Below are 23,792 nucleotides of genomic sequence, written 5' to 3' on the forward strand. Positions count from 1 at the left end.
ACCCCGGCCACTCCTCCCACCCCCGCCCGCCCGCCTTTGCAAACTGGGCTCCTATCCTAACCCCACTGGAACACAAGCGGGGGGCCCCCCAGCCCCCATCTAGAGGAGACATTGGGGATGCTGACAGCAGCAATCCGGCCTCCCCACCTGCAAGCCAGACGCGGAGGCATCTGCAAGGGGCGGGCAGGAGCACATGGCCCGCACGAGCTGCGCTTTGCATCGCATTGCACTGCATGCAGCAGGCACGTCGGGCGGGCGGGCGGGAGTCCCAGCGCGAGGCCCCTTTAAGGCGCGCGGCCCGGGCAGGGGCGAGTGACCCGGCGCCCTCCGGCGGACCGGGCCCCACCCGGGCCGGGCTCGTGTTCCCCTCTTCCTGAGCTCAGCCTCACCTTGCTTCCGAAGAGCCGGGCGGCCGCAGTGAGTAGAGCCATGGCGGGCGGGCTGGGCAGGAGGAGAGAAAGAGAAGCGCGGCAGGCACCGGGCTGAGCCGCCCCGACCCGTGGACAAGGTTGAAAGGAGGCGGCCGAAGGAAAGGGGAGACGAACCGGCGGCGGCGCCCAGCCCGGGGTCCTCGCAGGCCCCGCCCACTCACCGGAAGTCGCGTATTTCCCCCCCCCCGCGGAGGACTCAGTTTGAGCTCTGCTATTGGTCCAGCCCGGACGGAGGGGCGGGACTTGAGCCTCGAGGCGCGGAGGATTGGTCCTTCCGGGTTATGCTAATTAGGATGGATGGAGGCGGTGGGAGGGAGGTGCCAGGGTTTAGGTGGCTAAGGAGGTGCCTGAGAACTCAGTAACTTCCTGCAGGTTTTCTTTTCTCCTTGCCCCTTAAGGGGTTAGGGTGTGTTTTGAGGGGAACCTAAAGACGAAAGCCCTAGAAAATTTCTGTGGAAAATCTTCGGGATCAAGACCTTTAAATAGACTCTCTTGGCTTGTGATTTTTGGCCGCTCCTCCCTACCCCTGGTGTCTTTGGTCAAAGACTCAATGACCATAGAGGTGAAATCCTGTGGAATACAGGGTAGGATGCTGGACTTAGCAGTTTGGGGGTGCATCAGCTCCTGCTTGGTATTATATACTGATAGGCCCGAATATATGAAGGGGAGGCGAAGCAGAGGCCTGAATAATATTGCTGGAAGCTGTCAGTTCTGTGTCAGGAAATCTATGGTTCACCAAAGCCCCCCCCCCCCCAATAATGTCAGGGCTTCAGGTGTCCACTGAGTCGCTTGTGTCCTTCTGAGAATTAATCTCCTCTCACTGCCATTTCAGTCACGTAATCCTCTCTAGCCAAACCATCCCACATCTGTCCTTAAAAAGAGGACTAGGGTGGAGAGAGAGCGGAACACCAGTGAGCACTTGCTTGCAGGAGGCCTGGTTTCTTACCTCCCTCCATCTCTGAGCACCCCGAGTGGTTCCTAAGCACCAAAGCAGGAGTAGCACTGGAAGATGTAACCCCTAAACAAAACCAAAGATTTAGAGTGGTGGGGCCAGAGTAATAATAGCATAGCAGGTGCATGTGACCAACCCCACATCCCATATAGTCCTGTGAGCCCACCAGGAATGATTCTTGAATACAGACAGGAGTAATCCCTGAACATTACCAGGTGTGACCACCCCCCAAAAAAAAATCTGAAGTGGCTGACCAACCCTGACCCAAAACCAGGCATTGCACACTCTTCTCTTAGTCATATCTCTCCCCTCGTGCCCAGAGGGCCTTTGGGCCCTTTCTCCTTGTTGGCTATCTTCTGTACACTCTTGACCATTGCTCCCCAGAGAATATGAAATGAACTATGGCACTGGAGTGATTTGCACACCGCTCTTGACTAATCCCTGGTAGATCAGATCTCAGGACCTTTCTCCCATCTTATCCTATGCACGTCATTGATTTAAGGGCAGAGAACTGAGCCAAGGATTAGAGATCCTTATTAACAAGTTCTAAGCTTAAGTTAACAGTCCTTTGATCCTCTCTTTTAGCAGAAACAACAAGGTTAGAAGTCTCAGTACCATCCAAGCCAAGTTTAGATTGAATGTAATATATAAAGAACTTATTGTAGGGTCTGGAGTGATAAGTACAGTGGGTGGGAGCTTGCCTTGCAATGCGGTAGATCTGGGTTTGGCTTCTGGTCTCCCGCCGGTCCTGAGTCGACCGATTGCCAGGCAAATGCCCTACTGCTGTGCTATCTCTCTGGCCCGGTTTCTGGTCTCCCGAACCCACCAAGAGTGAATTACTCCTGAGCACCTCCAGGTGTGGCCCATAAAACAAAACAAGAACTTAGTTATAGAGCTTAGCTCACTCCAAATTTCCTTAAATCTAGTATCACAACTCTGAGTTTGCTTTTCTGGTTTGGAGGTCACATAGATAGGTCTTTTTTTCTGTTTGTTTTTTTTTGGGCCGCATCCAGCAGTGCTCAGGGGTTACTCCTGGCTCTGTGCTCAGAAATTGCTCCTAGCACACTCGGGGACCGTAGGGGTGCTGGGAATCGAACCTGGGTCTGTCCTGGGTCGGTTGCATACAAGGCAAACATCTTACAGCTGTGCTTTCGCTCCAGCCCACATAGGTAGGTCTTAAGAAGAACTTCATGAAGAGAAACCACATAAAGCCCCTGAAAAACCTTGACCTTAGTTACCTCCTCGGTGACTTCAAAGCTCCATTGATCAATAGTTGCTCCTAATTTAGCATCTCACAGAGGATTTCCTCATAACCTTAGAATAGTCTGGCCCGATTTCTTCTCTCTGGTTAATTATCCACAGAGGGTAGCCAACAGACCAGAGGATTGAACTCCAGTGCCCCAAGAGACAGACTGTTAGGGCGCAGCATTCTATGTTATCATTATTGACTAGTCATAAGGGTAATGTATTTGGAGGGGAGGGTAATGCTCAGAACCCTTAACACATGGTGCTGGAGCTTCATGTCACAAGGACTTTATAGACTTGTTTTGAAGTTGTTCTTCCTGGCATTCATGGCTGTAAGGTTAATGGGAAAGTCCAGGATCAAAGAGATAAAATGGTCACTTCCAGGAATTGACTTAAAAGTCTCTTTCGAAACCTGGATGATGGAAAGAAAGTTGAGGAAAAAGGATTGACACGAATAAAGCACTTGAGTAAGCTGTCAGACTAAATATATGCAAGTGTCTGGGAAGTGGACTGTGTGTGAGGTTGATTGTAGGCCTAGGCAGAGAACGTTGAGATTTGAGGTCATTTTGACCTTGGAAGGATCCCTTTAAAATGGACAAAGGCAATGGTGCCCCCTGGTGGCCACGATTAAGTGGGTTTAATGCAGCCTAAATGAAATTGCCTGTCAGTAAATCAAGCTCCCGGGTTTACTTAGTAATGAAATTTCTCCAATAGTTACTATTTTAAGTTACTACCCAAATGCGGCATATAAATTGTACTAATCCTAAAACAACAATAAGGGATAGAGGTAATAATAGTTATCTCTATAGAGGAGGAAACTAAGTTTTACATAAATTATTTAGCTTACGGCCATAGTTTGTAATTACCATTCTTAAAATTCTAACCTAGGAGCTGAAATGATAGTACAGAAGATAGGGCACTTGTCTAGCACACACAGCAGACCCAGATTCGATCCCAGTATTCCATATGGTCCTCTGAACACCGTCAGAGTGATCCCTGAGTACAGAGCCAGGAGTAACTCCTAAGCATTGCCTGACTCATTCTTCTATCTATATTTATTTTATTTGGGTTTTTTTGTTGTTGTTTTTTTGTTTTTTTTTTTCGGGCCACACCCGTTTGAGTTCAGGGGTTACTCCTGGCTAAGCGCTCAGAAATTGCCCCTGGCTTGAGGGGACCATATGGGACGCCGGGGGATTGAACCGCTGTCCTTCCTTGGCTAGCGCTTGCAAGGCAGATACCTTACCTCTAGTGCCACCTCACCGGCCCCATTATTTGTTATTTTTAAGGGATTCTTGTAATTACTGGCTGCAATTCCCCAGAACTAAGCAAGTCTCTGAACACTACTGGGTGTGACCTAAAAATGAAAAAAAATGGAAAACTAGTCTTACCTGGTCTTGGCACAAAATTGAGCTTTTTTTTTCCCAGATGGCACACACCCATCAGGGCTTATTCCTGGCTCTGTGTTCTAGGATCACTCATGGTAGGACTCAGGGGACCATATATAGTGCTGGGGTCATTACTTGCAAAGCAAGCAAGAGTCCTACCCATTGTATTATCACTCTGGGCTCAAGAAGGGCTACCTTTGTTTTGGAGTCACACTTAACAGTGCTCAGGACTTATTCCTGGCTCTATAATCAAGAAGTACAATTGGGGGCCCAGAGAAATAGCACAGCGGTGTTTGCCTTGCAAGCAGCCAAGCCAGGACCAAAGGTGGTTGGTTCAAATCCCGGTGTCCCATATGGTCCCCCGTGCCTGCCAGGAGCTATTTCTGAGCAGACAGCCAGGAGTAACCCCTGAGCACTGCCGGGTATGACCCAAAAAACAAACAAACAAAAAAAAAGAAGTACAATTGGGGACTTGAAGCCATTATCACAGTGGATGGGGCTTTTGCCTTGCATGCAGCCGACCTTGGTTCAATCCCCGGCATCGTATATGGTTCCCTGAGCCTGCAAGTAGCTATTTCTTTTCTTTTTTTTTTTTTTTTTTTGGGGTCGCACCCGGCGGTGCTCAGGGGTTACTCCTGGCTGTCTGTTCAGAAATAGCTCCTGGCAGGCACGGGGAACCATATGGGATACCGGGATTTGAACCAAACACCTTCAAGGCACTGTGCTATCTCTCCGGGCCGCAAGTAGCTATTTCTGATTGCAAAGCCAAAGTCAACCCTGAGTATCGCTGCTGGGTGTGGATGAACCCGGGTTCGATCCCCAGAATCCCATATGGTCCCCAAGCCTTCCAGGAATGATTTCTAACTGCAAAGCCAGGAGTAACCACTGAGCACTGCCAGATGTGACCCAAAAACAAAATAAAACAAAAAAGTACACTTGGCCACTTAGGGGACCATATATGAATGCCAGAGCTTGAGCCTAGGTCAGCCTATACAAGGCAAATGTGCTACCTGCTGTACTATTTCTTCAGCCCAAAAAATGGACTTCTTTTTTTTTTTTTTTGGTTTTTGAGTCACACCCAGCAGTGCTCAGGGGTTCCTCCTGGCTTCACGCTCAGAAATCGCTCCTGGGGCCCGGAGAGATAGCACAGCGGCGTTTGCCTTGCAAGCAGCCGATCCAGGACCAAAGGTGGTTGGTTCGAATCCCGGTGTCCCATATGGTCCCCCGTGCCTGCCAGGAGCTATTTCTGAGCAGGCAGCCAGGAGTAACCCCTGAGCACCGCCAGGTGTGGCCCAAAAACAAAAAAAAAAAAAAAAAAGAAATTATCAGTCTGGAAAATGGTTAAAGATTTGTTTACGGGGGCTGGAGAGATAGCATGGAGGTAAGGCGTTTGCCTTCCATGCAAGAGGTCATCGGTTCGAATCCCAGCGTCCCATATGGTCCCCCGTGCCTGCCAGGAGCAATTTCTGAGCATGGAGCCAGGAGTAACCCCTGAGCACTGCCGGGTGTGACCCAAAAACCACAAAAAAAAAAAAAAAAAAAAAAAAAAAAAAAAAAAGATTTGTTTACAGGGCTGGAATGACAGCACAACAGGTAGGGCTTGCATATGGCTGACGGGCTTGATCTCTGGCATCCCATATGGTGACCCTGAGCCTGCCAGGAGTAATTTCTGAGCCAGGAGTAACTTGAGCACCACCAGGTGTAGCCACAAAACAAAACAAAACAAAGAACATATATTTTCTCACTATAGAGTTTTGTTTATTGGGTCACATATTTGGTAGTGCAGGGGTTGTCCCCAGTGATGCTCAGTGTTCAGGGGACCAAGAGGTGACAGAGATTAGAGACTGAGGCTACAGCACTCAAAGCTTGTGTTCCAGGGCTAGAGAGATTGCTACAATGCTCCTTATATTAGAATACAAACGTAGGGGCCGGAGAGATAGCATGGAGGTAAAGGCGTTTGCCTTGCATGCAGGATGGTGGTTCGAACTCTGGCATCCCATATGGTCCCCCGAGCCTACCAGGAGCGATTTCTGAGCGTAGAGCCAGGAGCAAACCCTGAGCACTGCCGAGTGTGACCCAAAAACCAAAAACAAACAAACAAAAAAAGAATGTTAGAGGTACTTTTGTTCTGGGGCCACACCTTAGCAGTGTTCAGTGCTTACTTGTGGTGAGCTTACAGGACCATGTGGAGTGCCAGGAATCAAACCCTGGTGTACAGCGTGCATGCAAGGCAAGCGTCTTATCCACTATTTATTCTGTTTTTTTTTTTTTTTTTTTTTTTTTTTTTTTTGGTTTTTGGGCCACACCCGTTTGACGCTCAGGGGTTACTCCTGGCTATGAGCTCAGAAATCGCCCCTGGCTTGGGGAGACCATATGGGACGCCGGGGGATCGAACCGCGGTCCGTCCTACGCTAGCGCTTGTAAGGCAGACACCTTACCTCTAGCGCCACCTTCCCGGCCCCCACTATTTATTCTGGACCCTAGGGAGTTTTGAAATAAAAGAAGTACTTGGGGTGCTGGAACGGTAGGAGGACACTTGACTTGCACGTGGCAGACCTGGGTTTGATCCTCAGCATCCATATGGTCCCTTAGATACCACCAGGAATAATTCCTGAGCATAGAGCCAAAATTAACCCAAGAGTCTCCAGGTATGGCAAAAAAAAAAAAAAAAAAAAAAAAAAAAAAAGAAATGTATTGCATGTGGACCTGAGATGTGGCTCACTGTTCTTTGGTAAAGCACTTGTCTTGATATGTGAGGCCCTGGGTTCAATTTCTTTTTTTTTTTTTTTCCTCACTCGGGTTACTCCTGGCTCTTCACCCAGAAATCTCTCCTGGCAGGCTCAGGGGATATGGGATGCTGGGAATGGAACCTGGGTCTGTCAGGGTCAGCCACGTGCAAGGTAAAAGCCCTACTGCTGTGCTATCACTTTGGCCCCTCTGGGTTCAATTTCTGACATCACATAAGTGTCTGAGAATCCACAGTAGTGACCCCTGCCTTGTTTATTGGAACTATAAGTAGAAACTCTATATTAAAGAATGCTGTGCATGCCAGGAGCTATTTCTGAGCAGACAGCCAGGAGTAACCCCTGAGCACCGCCAGGTGTGGCCCAAAAACCAAGAATGCTGGATCGGGGGCTGGAGAAATAGCGTGGAGGTAAGGTGTTTGCCTTGTATGCAGAAGGATAGTGGTTTGTTTTTTGTTTTTTTATTTTTGGGCCACACCCGGTAACGCTCAGGGGTTACTCCTGGCTATGTGCTCAGAAGTTGCTCCTGGCTTGGGGGACCATATGGGACACCGGGGGATCGAACCGCGGTCCGTCCAAGGCTAGCGCAGGCAAGGCAGGCACCTTACCTTTAGCGCCACTGCCCGGCCCCAAGGATAGTGGTTTGAATCCCGGCAGCCCATATGGTCCCCCGAGCCTGCCAGGAGCAATTTCTGAGCTTAGAGCCAGGAGTAACCTCTGAGCGCTGCCAGTTGTGACCCAAAAACCAAAGAAAGCTGGATCACAGAAAAGACAGGCTTAAGGATTACTAAGATTAAGGTCTTGGACTCCTGATGACTAGTAAAATTCAACTTCTCTTCATTTCTTCATCTGTAAAACTAGAGTAATGGGGTTGGAAAGATGATAGTATAGCAGGTAGGGCATTTGTCTTCATGGGCTGACCTGGGTTCAATCTCCAGCATCCCATGTAGTACCCCGAGCTCCACCAATAGTAATTCCTGAGTGCTGAGCTAAGAGTAATCTGAGTATTATTGCCAGGTGTGTGGCAAAAAACCAAAACCACATTTAAGAGTAATATCGGGGGCCAGGCGGTGGCGCAAGAGGTAAGGTGCCTGCCTTGCCTGCACTAGCCTTGGACGGACCGAGGTTCGATCCCCCCGGTGTCCCATATGGTCCCCCAAGCCAGGAGCAATTTCTGAGCGCATAGCCAGGAGTAACCCCTGAGCGTCAACGGGTGTGGCCCCCCCCCCAAAAAAAAAAGAGTAGTATCTATTAAAATTTTGTTTTATTTTTGGGCTACACCTGGCTTTGTTCAAGGTTTACAGGCTCTGTACTTAGGGATCAGTCCTGGTACTTGCGGAACCACTTGGAGTGTTAGGGATCAAACCTAGCCAATTGCTTGCTATACTCTCTCTAGGCCCTATTTTTTGTTTGCCTCTGTTTCTTTTCTTTTCTTTTTTTGGTTTTTGGGCCACACCTGGCCGTGCTCAGGGGTTACTTCTGGCTCTGTGCTCAGTAATTGCTTCTGGCAGGCATGGGGGACCATATGGGATGCCAGGATTCGAACCACTGTTGGTCCTGAGTCGGCTACTTGCAAGGCAAATGCCCTACTGCTGTACTATCGCTCGGGTCCCTCTGTTTCTTAAATGCGAAGAAAACCTCTAAAATGTTTTTTTTTTTTGGACCACATCCAGTGACACTCAGGGCTTACTCTTGGCTATGCACTCAGAAATCACTCTAGACTTGGGGGGACCATATGGGATGCCGGGGATCGAACCGTGGTCCGTCCTAGGTTAGCCGCGTGCAAGGTAATCGCCCTACCACTTGCGCTACTGCTTGGGTCCTACCTCTAAAACTCTTTGTGGGGTTGTTTGTTTTTGTTTTGGGGCCACATGCGGTGACTCTTAGGGGTTACTCCTGGCTCTGCACTCAGAAGTCACTCCTGGCAGGCTTGGGGGATCATATGGGATGTTGGGATTCAAACCGGGGTCCTCCTGTGTTGGCTGTGTGCAAGGCAGACACCTTACTGCTGTGCTCACTCCAGCCCCCCCTTGTGGATTTTGTGCTTACTCCTGTCTATGCTCAGGGGACCAAATGCAGTGCCAGGGACTGAACTGGGCCAACTGTGAACAAGAAGTGTCTTACATGCTATATCTCTGACTCCCTTTTTTATGGAGGAATGAGAATGAACTGGGCCATACCTACAGATGCTCAGGGGTTACAACACAAATACCCTATACTATATCTCTGATCCTCTGAAATATATTTTTTTGCGGGGAGTTTCGGCCACACCTGGTGACGCTCAGGGGTTACTCCCGGCCACTCAGAAATTGCTCCTGGTTTGGGGGACCATATGGGATGCTGGGGGATTGAACCACGGTTCGTCTTAGGCTAGTGCTGGCAAGGCAGACGCCTTACTGCTCTGCACCATTGCTCCGACCCTGGCCCTCTAAAATTTGGGGGGAGGGAAGGCCAGAGAGATAGTACAGTAGGCAGGATGCTTACTGTACATGTGGTTGATCTGGGTTTCATCTCCAGCATCCCATATGGTCCCCTGAGCCTGCCAAGAGTGATCCGATCAGAATTAACTCCTAAACATAATTGGATGTAGTCCGAAAACAAAAATAAAATTAAACTTTTTTTTTAAATTACTAGATATTTTTTCTTTTTGGTTTTTTATTTTTCGGGGGGGGGGGGCACACCCAGCGGTACTCAGGAATTACTCCTGGCTATCTGCTCAGAAATAGCTCCTGGCAGGCATGGGGGACCATATGGGACGCCGGGATTCGAACCAACCACCTTAGGTCCTGGATCGGTTGCTTGCAAGGCAAACACCACTGTGCTATCTCTCCGGCCCAAATTACTAGATTTTGGGGCCGAAGAGATAGCATGGAGGTAAGGCCTTTGCCTTTCTTGCAGAAGGTCATCAGTTCGAATCTGGCGTCCCATATGATCCCCCGTGCCTGCCAGGAGCAATTTCTGAGCATGGAGCCAGGAGTTTCCCCTGAGCACTGCCGGGTGTGACCCAAAAACCACACACACACACACACACACACACACACCCCAAAACCAAATTACTAGATTTTTTTTTTCTGGTTTTTGGGCCATACACGGCGGTCCTCAGGGGTTACTCCTGGCTGTCTGCTCAGAAATAGCTCCTGGCAGGCACGGGGGACCATATGGACACTGGGATTTGAACCAACCACCTTTGGTCCTGGATCGGCTGCTTGCAAGGCAAACACCGCTGTGCTATCTCTCCGGGCCCAAATTACTAGATTTTTATCTAAGTTTTTTTTTCAGTCACACAGCCCTAATTTAACATATTTGGGAATAATTAAGTTCTGGGGCTGGAGATAGTACAGTGAGCAGAAAAGGTGCTTGCCTTGTATGTGACCAAACCCACTTAAATCCCTGGCAACACCAAAAACAACCCTTCCACCTGCATCCCAACAGAGCTGGGCCCTAAAACAGAATGTAAAAAAAAAAACCTCACAGGGCCCGGAGAGATAGCACAGCGGCGTTTGCCTTGCAAGCAGCTGATCCAGGACCAAAGGTGGTTGGTTCGAATCCCGGTGTCCCATATGGTCCCCCGTGCCTGCCAGGAGCTATTTCTGAGCAGACAGCCAGGAGTAACCCCTGAGCACCGCTGGGTGTGACCCAAAAACCAAAAACCAAAAAAAAAAAAAAAAAAAAAAAAAAAACCTCACAGAAGACACCTAAAGTTTAAGGTGTGACTATCTAATGCAAGACTGAAAATATACTTTATCAAATTCTGAGCTAGAATACTTTGCTAAATTGAACCTGCAGAGGGCATAAAAAAATTGGATTCCTATTGAGACTTGTAGTGTTTTTTTGTTTGTTTTATTGCGCCACACCCGGCAGTGCTCAGGGGTTTCTCCTGGCTGTCTGCTCAGAAATAGCTCCTGGCAGGCACGGGGGACCATATGGGACACTGGGATTCGAACCAACCACCTTTGGTCCTGGATCAGCTGCTTGCAAGCAAACCCCGCTGTGCTATCTCTCCGGGCCAGAGACTTGTAGTATTATGTGCAAAGTATCAGATTGTGGTACTTTGAGACTCAGCCATGTGCTCACTTCTTGAGTGGCTATGCTTACACACAGGCCTCTGGGCTGAGCACTCTTCTTTGAGGTACACAAGCTCAGGGGTCACATTAGTGTTCACACATGTGCTCATCAGAGCTGCAGTTCCTGGCTATGGTGCTTGTTGGGTTACACATGTTTTGTGGTGCCCACACACACTTGGCCAATCATGTAGCAGAAAATTAGAGAGCAGCTGCCGGGTTCACATTCAACATGTTAGAAACTGGGGTGTAGGGTTCTGGAGTGATAGCACAGTGGTAGGGCTTTTGTCCTGAACATGGCTGACCCTGGACAGACCCAGGTTTGATCCCCGGCATTCCATATGGTTCCCCGAGCCTGCCAGGAGTGATTTGTGAGTGCAGAGCCAGGAGTAACAACCCCTGAGCGCTGCCAGGTGTGACCCCCAAAAAAAAAAAAAAAACAAAAAGCAAAGAAAAAATAAAAAGAAACTGGGGATTTAAATTCATGACCACATGCTTGCAAAACAGGCATTCAAAGCCCCGATGCCATTATATTGGCCTCATCTAAGCTTTCCTTTGAAGAGAAAGAACAGATTTCATAAAACAGGCAACGGACACAAACCGGGGTATAATTCCCAGGGTTATGAAGCATGTAAACCTTATTCACATACATTGTGAAATGGGGTTAGCCATAGCTGTCTTGGAAACAGATTCGACAACACTCAGCTTTGTTTGGGGGCCACACCAAGTGATGCTCAAGGCTTACTCCTGATTTTGCACTCAGGGATCACTCCTGGTGTTGCTAGAGGGACCACACAGGATGCCAAGGATAGAACCTAGGTTATTCATGTGCAAGGCAATTGTCCTACCTGCTGTACTATCACTCCAGCCCTCCAGCCCCCATACAGCATTTTTTTTTTTTTGGTTTTTGGGTCACACCCGGCAGTGCAGTTACTCCTGGCTCTACTCTCAAAAATCCGCCCCTAGCAGGCACGGGGGACTATATGGGATGCCGGGATTCGAACCACTGTCCTTCTGCATGAAAGGCAAGCACCTTACCTCCCTGCTATCTCGCCAGCCCCCTATACAGCATTTCTTCTGACTAATGGGGAAAATAATAGACTGGGATTATTTTGGGGCCACACCTGGTAGTACTTGGGGGACTATATGAGATGCCACTGATTGAACCAAAGTTGCTTGTTTGCAAGACAAGTATCTTATCCACTGTACTTTTTTTTTTTTTTTTTTCCACTTTTCTACTTGTTTTTGTTTTTTTGGGCCATACCCGGCAGCACTCAGGTGTTACTCCTGGCTCTGCGCTCAGAAATTGCTCCTGGCAGGCTCAGGGGACTGTATGGGATGCTAGATATCCAACCCACTCTTTCCTGGGTCAGCTGTGTGCCCTACTGCTGTGCTATCTTTCTGGCCCTTTTGTACTCTCTTTAGCCTCAAAACCAAAGTTTTGTTGTCAAATATTATCAGGGTGCTTATTTTAAACTAGTTTATGTATTAGATTTTTTTTGTTTTTGGGCCACATCCGGCGGTGCTCAGGGGTTACTCCTGGCTGTCTGCTCAGAAATAGCTCCTGGCAGGCACGGGGGACCATGTGGGACACCGGGATTCGAACCAACCACCTTAGGTCCTGGATCGGCTCCTTGCAAGGAAAACGCCGATGTGCTATCTCTCCGGGCCCCTATGTATTAGATTTTATAGGGACTTCTGGTACAGGAAACTGTTTTATAGTCAGATCAGGTTGATACATAAGAACATTAGCCTAGAGATACAATTTTGCTACCAAATAGAGAACTTTAGGACCTATAGTATCTCTGCGCCTCAGTTTCTTCATTTGTAAGAAAGCTAAACTGAATTAGATGAACCTTCACTTCACATCCCTTTAGTTTCCGCACTTAACAAAAAAGACTTTGAAATGGGGATCAGAGATAGCTTAATAGGCTGGGCTCATGATCATCAAGATAGCACAGCAGTGGGGCGTTTACCTTGCATGCAGCTGACCCAGGAAGGACCCAGTTAGATTCCCAGCATTCCCATATGGTCCCCTAGTCTGCCAGGGGTGAATTCTGAGTGCAGAGCCAGGAGTAACCCCTGAGTGCCACTGGGTGTGGCCAAAGCCCAATCAATTAACCAATCAATCAATAAAGTTAAAAAAATAGAAAAATGGGGCCGGCGAGGTGGCGCTAGAGGTAAGGTGTCTGCCTTGCAAGCGCTAGCCAAGGAAGGACCCTGGTTCGATCCCTTGGCGCCCCATATGGTCCCCCCAAGCCAGGGGCAATTTCTGAGTGCGTAGCCAGGAGTAACCCCTGAGCATCAAACAGGTGTGGCCCGAAAAACAAAACAAAAAAAAAAAAAAAAAGAAAAGAAAAAAAGGGGGCCAGAGAGATAGCATGGAAGTAGGGCATTTGCCTTGCATGCAGAAGTACGGTGGTTTGAATTCCGGCATCCCATATGGTTCCCTGAGCCTGCCAGGAGCGACTTCTGAGAGCAGATCCAGGAGTAACCCCTGAGCTGCCGGAAGAGACCAAAAAAAAAAAAAAAAAAAAAAAAAAGGCTGGGTTAAATTCCTGGCACTGCATGGTCCACTGTGTACCACTAGGAATAACCCCTAGTACAGTCAGGTGTAGCTCAGCACTCTGGTTTTAGCCAAATCAAATAGAAGTTTTGGAAATCTTTTAAGTATTCAATCCTTGAGGCATTCCTGAAAATTATATTCCATTTCCAGCACCGAAACAGCCACATCTCAGGATCAGGGTATTTAAGAAGCTCCTCAGGGGATGGAGTGAGCCTCAGCAGAACAGAGCCACAAGCCCTGAGCAGCCCCCAAAACAAAGAAAACAGACAAAACCAAATAAAATCAAACAGGAAAAGCAAGTACTTCTCAAAGAAACTTGTAGGTTTGGCTGGATTTGGGCTTCACCCAGAGTGCTTGGGAAATCCTAGGGGGGTACTGGAGATCAAACCTGCGTTGGTCACATGCAAGGCAAGCACCTTATCCACTGTACTCTCTTTGACCCTTCATTTTCATTCACGATCAAGCCCTTGTACAGAATCTCTACATTGGGGCGAAAGTCAGTACAAGAGGTAAGGCGCTTGCTTGCCTTGCCACAGCTGATCCGAGTTTGATCCCTGGTACCTGTGTTGTTCCCTGAGCCCCACCAGAAGTGATCCCTGGGCACATAGCCAGGAGTAAACCCTGAGCAGTGGTGAGTGTGTTCCCCCAAAAAACAACCCCCCAAAAAAACCAGTATCTCTACATAAGATGAAGCCAGATTTATAGTCTAGAACTTAGACTATAAATCTAGACTCTAGATTGTCAAAAGATAATAACAGGTTGAGAAAAGAATACTGGCACTGAATCTAAAAGTTTATCTAGAAAGCAAAGCCTTACATTAAATAACATACTTTATCTGTCCCTATTTGACGAAACTCTTAATTTTTTGTCAAGTTAATCCTATTCATTTCCCCCTTGTCTATTCTGTGTATCTGGATTACTAGAGATCATACCTAGTCCTAGTGCCACATCCACGTGAAGTATGTGTTCTGCCATTAAGCAACATCCCCAATCCCAAAGCTCTTTCCAGTCCTTCTCTCCTAACTGCAATCCGCTATCTTCAAGCCAAATGTTAGCACTGATTCTGGGATGAAAAGACAACACAGTTTGTACTTTTGTTTCTTTCTTTTTTTTTTCCAGTTCATTTTAGTAAAAACATAATATAAAAGGCATTGCCATCCTCTTCCTCTCCGGGAGTGATCCATCAACTGTCAGTCTGGGCCGCTGCAGTGGTCAGAGTTCATCATGTGATACGTGCAGGGCATGGTCACATAGATCTGCAAACAGCACATAATTGGAAGGAAATACCACTTACAAGGATATGTACCATGATAAAGAAATACTTATAATTTGAGTAGATAGCCATGTGATAGGGCACATGCCTAGCATGAGTTTGTTCCTGTATTGCACAGCCTCCTAAGCACTGCTGCATGTGGCCCTGTATGCTCTGCTTGAGTCTACTGGGCGACCTCTCTAAACATTTTACAAAGGAAGGGATGAGCACTGCCAGGAGTGATTACCAAACACATCAAGGTATGTGTTCAAAATCAGAAACAAGAAAGTCAAAATGTAAAAACATGGAGGAGCAGACAATGGGAAAAGAGGGCACATCCTTTGCATTCATAGGAACGCAGTATATCCCAGGAGGCAGCCCGGCTGGTAGGGTCCTGCTGTCCCCAAGCACCATCAGCATTCTGGGGCACCAACATGGACCTTCTGACCTGGCTGGTTTATATTTCCAGGACTGCCCTTTGACCCTCTGGGCACTCCTCCAGAGTCCCTTGCAAATAAAAAATAAAAAAATAAAAAATTTACTTAGATACAAGGCCATGATTGGGACTCTGTAGTAGAAAGCCTGTTTTGAATGTGTGAAGCCCTAGTTTTGATTCCAGTACCACAAACACTCAAATTCAAACTGGCACTCTCACCAACCAACATTTTTACAATATATACTTGTCTGTCTGTCTGTCTGTCTGTCTGTCTATCTATCTCACACATATGTTGCTTTGTGCCATAACTGGTGGTGCTCAGGGGATACTCCTGACTCTATGTTCAGAAATGAATTCTGGCAGACTAAAGGAACCATATGGGATGCCGAGGAAATCAAATCCAGGTCGGCCGTATGCAAGGCAAATGTTCTACCTGCTGTACTATCATTCTGGCTCCAAACGTTTATTTATTTTTTATCTACTTATTTTGGCTTTAGGTCAAAATCTGGCAGTGCTTAGGGCTTATTCTTGGCTTAATGCTTGGGAGGTTGTTCCTGCTGGTGCTCAGGGGACCATGCAGTCCTAGGATCTGAATCCAGGGCTCTTACATTCAAAGCATTTGCTAGCCCTTTGAGTCATCTTTCTGGCCCTAAACATGCTCTTTTTATTGGAGGGGGGAAGGGTGCAGTTCTATACTCGATGATCACTCCTGGCAGACTCAGGAGACTATAATGGATGCTGGATATCAAACCCAGGTTGGCATGTGAAAGACAAGCTTCCTACCTGCTATATTGTCTTTCCAGTCCCTGGAAACCAACTCTTTTTTTTTTGTTTTTTGGGCCACACCCGGAGGTGCTCAGGGGTTACTCCTGGATGTCTGCTCAGAAATAGCTCCTGGCAGGCACGGGGGACCATATGGGACACCGGGATTCGAACCAACCACCTTTGGTCCTGGATTGGCTGCTTGCAAGGCAAACGCCACTGTGCTATCTCTCCAGGCCCTGGAAACCAACTCTTATGCTAATATCAAAGGAAAGGTATATTTTGTTTTGGGGGCCACACCTGAAGTGCCTAAGGAGTCATTCCTTGTGGTGGTCAGGGGACTATGAACACAGGGATTGAATCTGGGCTTCGACCACACTAAGCATGCATACTAGCCCTTTGATCTGACCCAGAAAAGGTGATTTTTGGGTCACACCCAGCAGTGCTCAGGAGTTACTCCTGGCTCTATGCTCAGAAATGGTCCCTGGCAGGCACCACGGATCATATGGGATGCCAGGATTTGAACCACCATCCTTCTGCATGAAAGGCAAATGCCTTATCTCCATGCTATCTCTCCGGCCCCAGAAAAAGTGGTTTAAAAAAAAAAGATCTTTTTTTATTTGAAAGGGGGCTAGATGGGAGAATACTAGGTAATGTGTCAAGATCCAGGGGGCTATGAGGACAGGAGGTAGAGTAGAAGTGGGGATACCTTACCTGTTCGCTTACTACACAATTTGTCTTTAACATTGTCAGACTCTCGGGAAAAGAACTCAATGAGTTCATCTTCATATTCCTCCACAATGCTCTCACACTGTCAACCCAAAGAAATAAGTGAAAGGCAGGAGCAAGAAGAGACTACTCCCAGAGGAGTTCACCCAATTTTCTAGTAACTGTGCATTTCCGAAAACCTGTATCCACTCACCGCAAACTTGAGGGTGCCGCTGATGTCAGAATCAATTCGAATGCCCTGTAGGTCCCGTTCAGTGGTGTCTCCATTGCGGCCAACTACACGTACGTAGTTTTTACGGTGGGTGGACAGGTCAATCTGTTCCCCATATTCCTTCATCCGGTCGCATATCTCCTCTAGGAGCTCTGTGAGGTGGGCCTCTGAGCGGGCGTAAGGCACCTAGAAATGTCCTCAGCCTTGGGTCACATTCTTCAACCTCTGTACATTAGTAATTTATATCCTTATTTTTCCTTTCAAATCTAGTTCAAAAAAATGTACTTTAAAAAGTCTTCCCTAACTCTAAACAGTAGAGTTTGTATGATTCCAAAGTACTTACAGATATATAACCTTATTTAATAAGCTTAACAAGTAAAAGAAGTTGTCTATCATAAAGAGATCATACATTTAAAAAGTTTGTTTTTGGGGGGCAGGTGTGCATACCCGGTAGCATTTGGGTTCCTCCTGGTTCTGTGATTAGAAATCACTCCTGGGTTTGACTCCTGGCATCCCATATGGTCCCCCAAGCCTGCCAGGAGTGATTTCTGAGCATAGAGTCAGGAGTAACCCAAGTGCTGCTAGGTGTGACCCAAAAACCAAAAAAAAAAAAAAAAGAAATCACTCCTGGCAGGCTCAGGGGACCTTAAGGGAGGCTGCGGATTGAACCCAGGTCTCCTGGGTTCTCCTTGCATTGCCTAAATGGCAAATGCCCTATGGCTCTGCTATCACTCCAGCTCAAGGAGCTCTTTGATTAGCCATACAAAAGTGTTTTTCTTTGAATTCCTTTAATTCCTGCCAGTCTAACTCAATTTTTTCCTTTGTAATAAAGAAGAGATCAATACCAGCTTTCAACAGGAGAGCACTGGGAAGGTAGAATGGGCTCTAAAGAGAATTTTTTTGTCCCCACCCCGAGAATTATTAAAGCATTTTATAAGCATCCCAACCTTAACATGACTTTCTTTACTACTTAAACGGTAAAGTATGGTGGGTGTTTTGGTTTTTTTGGACTACATCTGGTAATGTACAAGGTTCTTGATGGTGTTCAGGAGATCATGTGGTACCAGAGATCAAAGTAGGGCTGGGTGCATGCAAGACTAGCACCTATACCCTGGTACTATTTCTCTGACCCATGTGTTGTATTTCCAACTAAGATAAAAGCGTCCTCATCAAACATAAGATCTACTTTATTTAAAAATCAATGTTTGGTTATAAAACATAGTAAAAACATTGAGTCCTAATGTATTTGTATTAAGGATGAGAGGCCGACCAGCAATCCCTATTACCTAACAACTTATACGGTAGAAACAAAGTATTAAGGTTTGGAGCAAGGAAACAAGTGCTAGTGATGAGCCCCTTTCTCCAAATTAAACAGCCCAATCCTTTACTTCTTCTGGGTCAATGTTTTCTTGATTCCTAACCAAGGGACTTCTTTCTTGAGTTCTCAAAGTCAGAGAGAGTGCATTTACTTGGGGGAACAATAACAGTTACCTCCACCACTGACTGGCTGCCATCTGGATTGATTCGGAAAGATCCCATCTGAATGGTCTTCTTGGGATCCACCTGGGCAATTTCCCACTCCAGTTCATCCACTAGAGCCCGACAAGCTGGAGCAAGAGGAAGAGGGGGAAGAGAAAGACATCAACTCAGGAATTTTCATTCATTCTTCTCCCAGGACTCCAAGTTCTGTCTTCTTCTCTACTTCCTTCCATTTTTTTTCTTTGTGCCTTTACCTCCACAGTGTAGATCCTGGCTCCTCCGAGCCCAGGCAGTTCCCAGCAGGGCCCCAAGAAGCAGGACCAGCCAACCCCAGCCTTTCATCGTTAGCGTCAAGGGGCTGCTCCACCTGGTCGGGATGGGAATAATAAAGCACTGGAGTGAAGGAACAAACTCCATCAACTCTAGCTCCCATATCCACCCCACTCCTGGTCCCCAAGATCTCAATGTGATTCTGGCTCCACTTTCCAGGGGCACGGGTGAAAGGGTGAGCTGGGGGTCGTGGGGATCCCAGCTTCGTATGTTAGACTGACAGGTGAAGCCCCCGAGGAGGGCTCAACGAGCCATGTGGCAGTGACTGCGAGTACACGTAATGCACAAGGGAAGCAGCAAGGAGGGCCAGCTAACCCGGACCTGGAGGCAGTGTGGTGCCAGGCGCTGCAGAATCTAGGCCTCTGCCACACAAAAAGCAGGCACACTGGCTGCCAAGGAGAGTGCCAAGTCGGCGTCTATTCGCACCCGGCCCATTAGACTGTTGCACCCCGAGCTCCCTCCAGCTTGGCATCAGAAGCAGATTGTGCAGAATATTAAAACAAGTTTCTTCCGGACCCCCAATCCCCTTCTGATCCGCTGGCATCTGGCGCACCTCTGCTCCCGGGGCCGCCGCCGTGCCCAGGCGCTGCAAGACGGCCCAACTCTCTCCCTCTCGCTCCAGCGCGCGGCCCCAGCACCCGGCCACGGCGGAGAGCGGCTGTCCAGGGCTCCTCCGGAGCGCGACGGCGCTTCCCGGAGCCGGGGTGCCCAGACGAGCGCCTGAGCCCGGCTCACCGCAGCCCTGGCCGAAACCTAGCGCGGCGGTGCGGTCCTCCCCGCTCCAAACTCTCGCGCGATCAGGCAGCTTCTAGGGCGACTCCCAGGCCACGAGGACCCCTGCGGCTGCAGAAGGACCCAGACTTGCGTGGCGAGGAGCGACACGTGACCGCCGGGGGGGGGTGTCAGCCGGAGGGGCGTGGCCTGGCGCCAGGGCCGGAGCCCTGTGTGTTTAGTCTTAGGTGGATGTGGCCCTATGGGGAGAGGCGACGCCAGGAAACTCCATCTCCCAGGAAGCACTGCGGCGTGACCCGGCTCGGCAGAAGCTAGAGCTGCGGCTGGCCTGTGACGTGTAGTTAGTCGGTCAGCTTTCCCAGCGGCCCTTAAGTAGCTGATAGGAAACTAAAGCCACATGTGTTTTAGAAGAACCCGACCTCGTGGTATTAGTCACTGTCAAGGAACGACATAATAGGACAGTATCCTTTTTTTGGTTTGTTTTCGTTTTGGGGCCACCGGCTGCGCTCAGAAATCACTCCTGGCAAGCTCGGGGACCATATGGGATGCCGGGGATGGTACCCGGGTCGGTCGTGAAGGCAAATGCCCTCCCCGCTCTACTATCGGTCCAGACCCGTTTTTCAGTCTCTTAACTTGGAACTCGACTTTAACCATCCCTTTTTGGTTTGGGGGCTACACCTGGCGATGCTCGGGGTTTGGTTACTGCTAGTGCTGCACTCAGGAAACACGCCTGGTGGGCTCTGAACCATAAGGGATGCCAAGGATAAAGTCCGGGTCAATAAATGCAAAGCGAGCACCCTATCCGCTGTGCTATTGCTTTGACCCCTCGAATTTAACCATTCTAGGTAGTAATGTGGGTCTGTTTTTCCATTAGAAAGTAAGAAATGGGAAGGCGGATGAAATCACAGAACCTCACCCTTAGATCCAATGATATAGATAAGTCAACAATGTTTTTATTTTACAAAACATGCAGTTTACAAGATTAAAAAAAAACAAACAGGAAACAAGAAAACAAAAACGGGACAGGAAAGTGGATGAAAAGAAGACCTGCTTCTCAGCCGTCAGTGAAGTGAAGCCAGTCACCAAGCTGTACAGAATAGAGACCCTTTTGGCAATTATAATTTTTGTAACACTAGTTTGTTCGAGTCACCACGATTCCACATGCTGGCTCTTTCAGAACCAGAATTAAATCTTGACCTCCTTGTTGTCATTAAATGAGACTTGAGTCCTTTACCAACTAGAAATAGACATAGGAGTTTCCAGGAGTTTCTTTGCTTGGGTAAGAATCATCCTGGAAATAAGCTATTTCTTTTTTACTAAACACAGGATTTGTTTTGTTTTGGGGCCACATTGGTACTGCTCAGGGGTAACTCCTGGCTCTGTGCTCAGGAATCACTCCTGGCAGTGCTCGGGGAACTATTTGGGACACAGGGGATCAAACCCGGTCTGTAAATGCCCTACCCGCTGTGCTATCACTTCAGTTCCCATAAATATTTATTAATAATAATAATAATTCCCATTTGAGTCTTGTTTCAGGCCTACTATTTTGTAAAGGATAGATAGGAATCTGGTTCCTGGACCCGTACAACATTCCTCATTCTGATTCTAATAGCACCATCTATAGATCCTGAACAGGTCCAATCCTGGAAGTCATCTCCCTGGTTCAGGGGACAAGAACAATGAAGGGGAAGCATCAGGAGAAAGTGAGGTCAGAGTGCCAACACTGGGGAGAAGACAGCTGCATCTGTCAGACAAAAAATAAGAACATGACTTTTCTTTTGGTGTTCAAGCAACAATAAACAAAAGTATGACTTGTTTTGGGGGGCTACACTGGGCACAGCTCAGGGGTTATTCCTGGCATGCTTGGGAATTAAACCAGTTAGCACTTGGCAGGCCAGTGCCCTACCCATTATCTCTCCATCTCTGACCATAACTTCCCCCACTTCCCCAAGCATAACTTTTTTGTTTTGTTTTTTTGGGTCACACTTGGCAGCTCAGGGGACTATATGGGATGCTGGGGTTCAAACCGTCGTCCTTCTGCATGCAAGGTAAATGCCCTACCTCTATGCTATCTCTAGCTCCCTCAAGAATGACTTTTTTTGTTGTTGCTGTTGTTTTTTGTTTTTGTTTTTTTGGGTCACACCCAACAGCGCTCAGGGGTTACTCCTGGCTTTACACTCGAAATCGCTCCTGGCAGGCTCTGGGACCATATGGAATGCTGGGATTCGAACTACCATCCTTCTGCATGCAAGGCAAACTCCATGCTATCTCTCTGGCCCCAAGCACGACTTTTAAGCTTAAATGAATTAAAGCTTAAAATGAGTGCAGATAAAAACACCTGGGATGGGGCCCAAGTGATGGCAAAGTGATAGGGTGTTTGCCTTTCACACAGCCTACCCAGGAGAGACAATTATTTGATCCCGCGGTGTCCCATATGGTCCCCCAAGCCAGGAGCGATTTCTGAGCGCATAGCCAGGAGTATCCCCTGAGTGTCACCAGGTGTGGCCTAAAAATAAAGACAAAACAAAACAAAAACCTGGGATAATTTTCTTTCTTTCTTTTTTTTTTTGGTTTTTGGGCCACACCCGGCAGTGCTCAGGGTTACTCCTGGCTGTCTGCTCAGAAATAGTTCCTGGCAGGCATGGGGGACCATATGGGATGCCAGGATTCGAACCAACCACTTTTGGTCCTGGATCAGCTGCTTGCAAGGCAAACGCCGCTGTGCCATCTCTCTGGGCCCGATAATTTTATTTCTGAGCCACACCTGGCAGTGCTTGGATTGGTAATCAAACTTGGGTCTCCCCACCTCCCTGCTTGTTTTTATTTCTTCCCTAGTTTTTGGCCATACTTGGCTTTGCTCAGGTTCACTCCTGCCAGGTTCAGGGGACTAGTGATTAAACTGGTGATTAAACCTGTGACAGCATGTACAAGGGAAATGTCCTTTCTACTGTACTATCACTTACGCTCCTCTCCTTGGTTTTTTTCTTTTTCTTTTTCTTTTTTTTTTTTTTAATTTTTATTGTTTTTTTGGGCCATACCAGGTGGCACCCAGAGGTTACTCCTGGCTCAGCACTCAGAAATCGCTCCTGGTAGGCTTGGGGAACCATATGGGATGTTGGGGGTCGAACCTGGGCTGGCTGCGTGCAAGGCAAATGCCCTCTCCACTATGCTATTGCTCTGGCTCTCCTCGGCTTTTTTTTCCCCCCTCCCTCCTCTCAGCCCCCTCCTTGGCTTTTTGTACGTATGTAAATCATGTGCTTAAGCTTTTTCTCCAGACTCTACTTTTTTCCTCCTTTTGGTGTCCCATTTTAAACCCAGATCCCGGGGCCGGGCGGTGGCACTGGCCGGGCTGGTGGCGTTGCGCTAGCCTAGGACGGACCGAGGTTCGATCCCCCGGCGTCCCATATGGTCCCCCAAGAAGCCAGGAGCAACTTCTGAGCGCATAGCCAGGAGTAACCCCTGAGTGTCACAGGGTGTGGCCCAAAAACCGAAAAAAATAAAATAAAAAATAAAAAAATAAACCCAGATCCCACACATGTGAGGTATGCACTTTTCTACTGGGTCACATCCTGGCTTCCTACTCAGGAAGGAGAAAAACTGCAATAGAGACAAAGGAACAGATCTGTTCTAATTTTTTTTAGAATTGGGCATGGGGAGACTAATACCAAACAAATGTTTTCACTAACAAAATATATCTTGCGGGGCCGGGCGGTGGCGCTGGAGGTAAGGTGCCTGCCTTACCTGCGCTAGCCTAGGAGACGGACCGCGGTTCGATCCCCCGGCGTCCCATATGGTCCCCCAAGCCAGGAGCGACTTCTGAGCGCATAGCCAGGAGTAACCCCTGAGCGTTACCGGGTGTGGCCCAAAAACCAAAAAAAAAAAAAAAAAAAAAAAAAATATATCTTGCTCAAGTTTGTGAGAATTAAGTGCTTTTCAAATTGTTATAGAATGGGTTTTACTGTTGTTAATCAAGACCAACGTTATCATACACGTATAATCTTCATATATGTGGTCAAAACCCACCTAGTCCAGCTTCCCGTGTCCCATCCCAGGCCTTACTCTTGGGACTCGTTTGGCCTTCGGGTTCAGGCACCTTCCAGTCCATCTTTCGACCCTTCTCATAAAGACCCTTAAGCACTTTGTGGAAGGACTCGAGATCAGTGCCGTTTTTGCTTAGCTCTAGATACTTTCGATAGAGCTGAAGGGCTGTGCGGGCATCCTCAATGCTGTCGTGAGTCTCGCCTTGAATCTTCAAGTCTGAAGGAAGAAGCAGAATAGTACAGAATGTAGCAAAGGGAAATAAAATGATCCAACTCATATATTCAACTCCCAATAAACTACAAAATCCTGACTGCCTTAAGGGAAAAAAGCCAAACAACTTCTTAGCACACAGAACACTCAATCCATTCAGAGCATTTTTGGGGGGTATGTTTTATTTTATTTTGGGGCCACACCTGTTAGAGCTAGAGGTTATTCC

General features: G+C 47.8%; 3 protein-coding genes across 6 annotated transcripts in view; all 3 read right to left on the reverse strand.

The window, feature by feature from the left end:
- CS (citrate synthase) overlaps positions 1-579 on the reverse strand; it is a 33,404-nt gene extending 32,825 nt beyond the window's left edge. The window contains exon 1 of the mRNA XM_049784006.1: positions 390-579. Within this exon, the coding sequence (XP_049639963.1) occupies positions 390-431 (42 nt within the window). The 5' untranslated portion in view covers positions 432-579. The remainder of the gene's footprint in view (positions 1-389) is intronic.
- A 13,890-nt stretch (positions 580-14,469) lies between these two features.
- Positions 14,470-19,368, reverse strand: CNPY2 (canopy FGF signaling regulator 2). The gene is made up of 6 exons (XM_049784088.1): positions 19,137-19,368; positions 18,508-18,620; positions 18,266-18,381; positions 16,757-16,960; positions 16,549-16,645; positions 14,470-14,640 (listed from the first exon to the last, which is right to left on the reverse strand). The coding sequence occupies exons 2-6, from the start codon at positions 18,593-18,595 to the stop codon at positions 14,597-14,599; spliced, it is 549 nt and encodes a 182-aa protein (XP_049640045.1). The 5' UTR covers positions 18,596-18,620; positions 19,137-19,368; the 3' UTR covers positions 14,470-14,596.
- A 1,475-nt stretch (positions 19,369-20,843) lies between these two features.
- Positions 20,844-23,792, reverse strand: part of PAN2 (poly(A) specific ribonuclease subunit PAN2) — a 28,041-nt gene continuing 25,092 nt past the window's right edge. For 2 of the 4 annotated variants that reach the window (XM_049783986.1, XM_049783984.1), the window contains exons 25-26: positions 23,375-23,572; positions 20,844-21,059 (exon numbers count right to left, since the gene is read on the reverse strand). In XM_049783986.1, the coding sequence (XP_049639943.1) occupies positions 21,025-21,059; positions 23,375-23,572 (233 nt within the window). In that variant the 3' untranslated portion in view covers positions 20,844-21,024. Of the gene's footprint in view, positions 21,060-23,338; positions 23,573-23,792 lie in introns of all 4 variants that reach the window. The other 2 variants (XM_049783983.1, XM_049783982.1) reach the window with 1 other exon arrangement.

Source organism: Suncus etruscus, chromosome 11 (genome assembly GCF_024139225.1).
Source record: "Suncus etruscus isolate mSunEtr1 chromosome 11, mSunEtr1.pri.cur, whole genome shotgun sequence".
In the NCBI taxonomy this organism is placed as follows: domain Eukaryota; kingdom Metazoa; phylum Chordata; class Mammalia; order Eulipotyphla; family Soricidae; genus Suncus; species Suncus etruscus.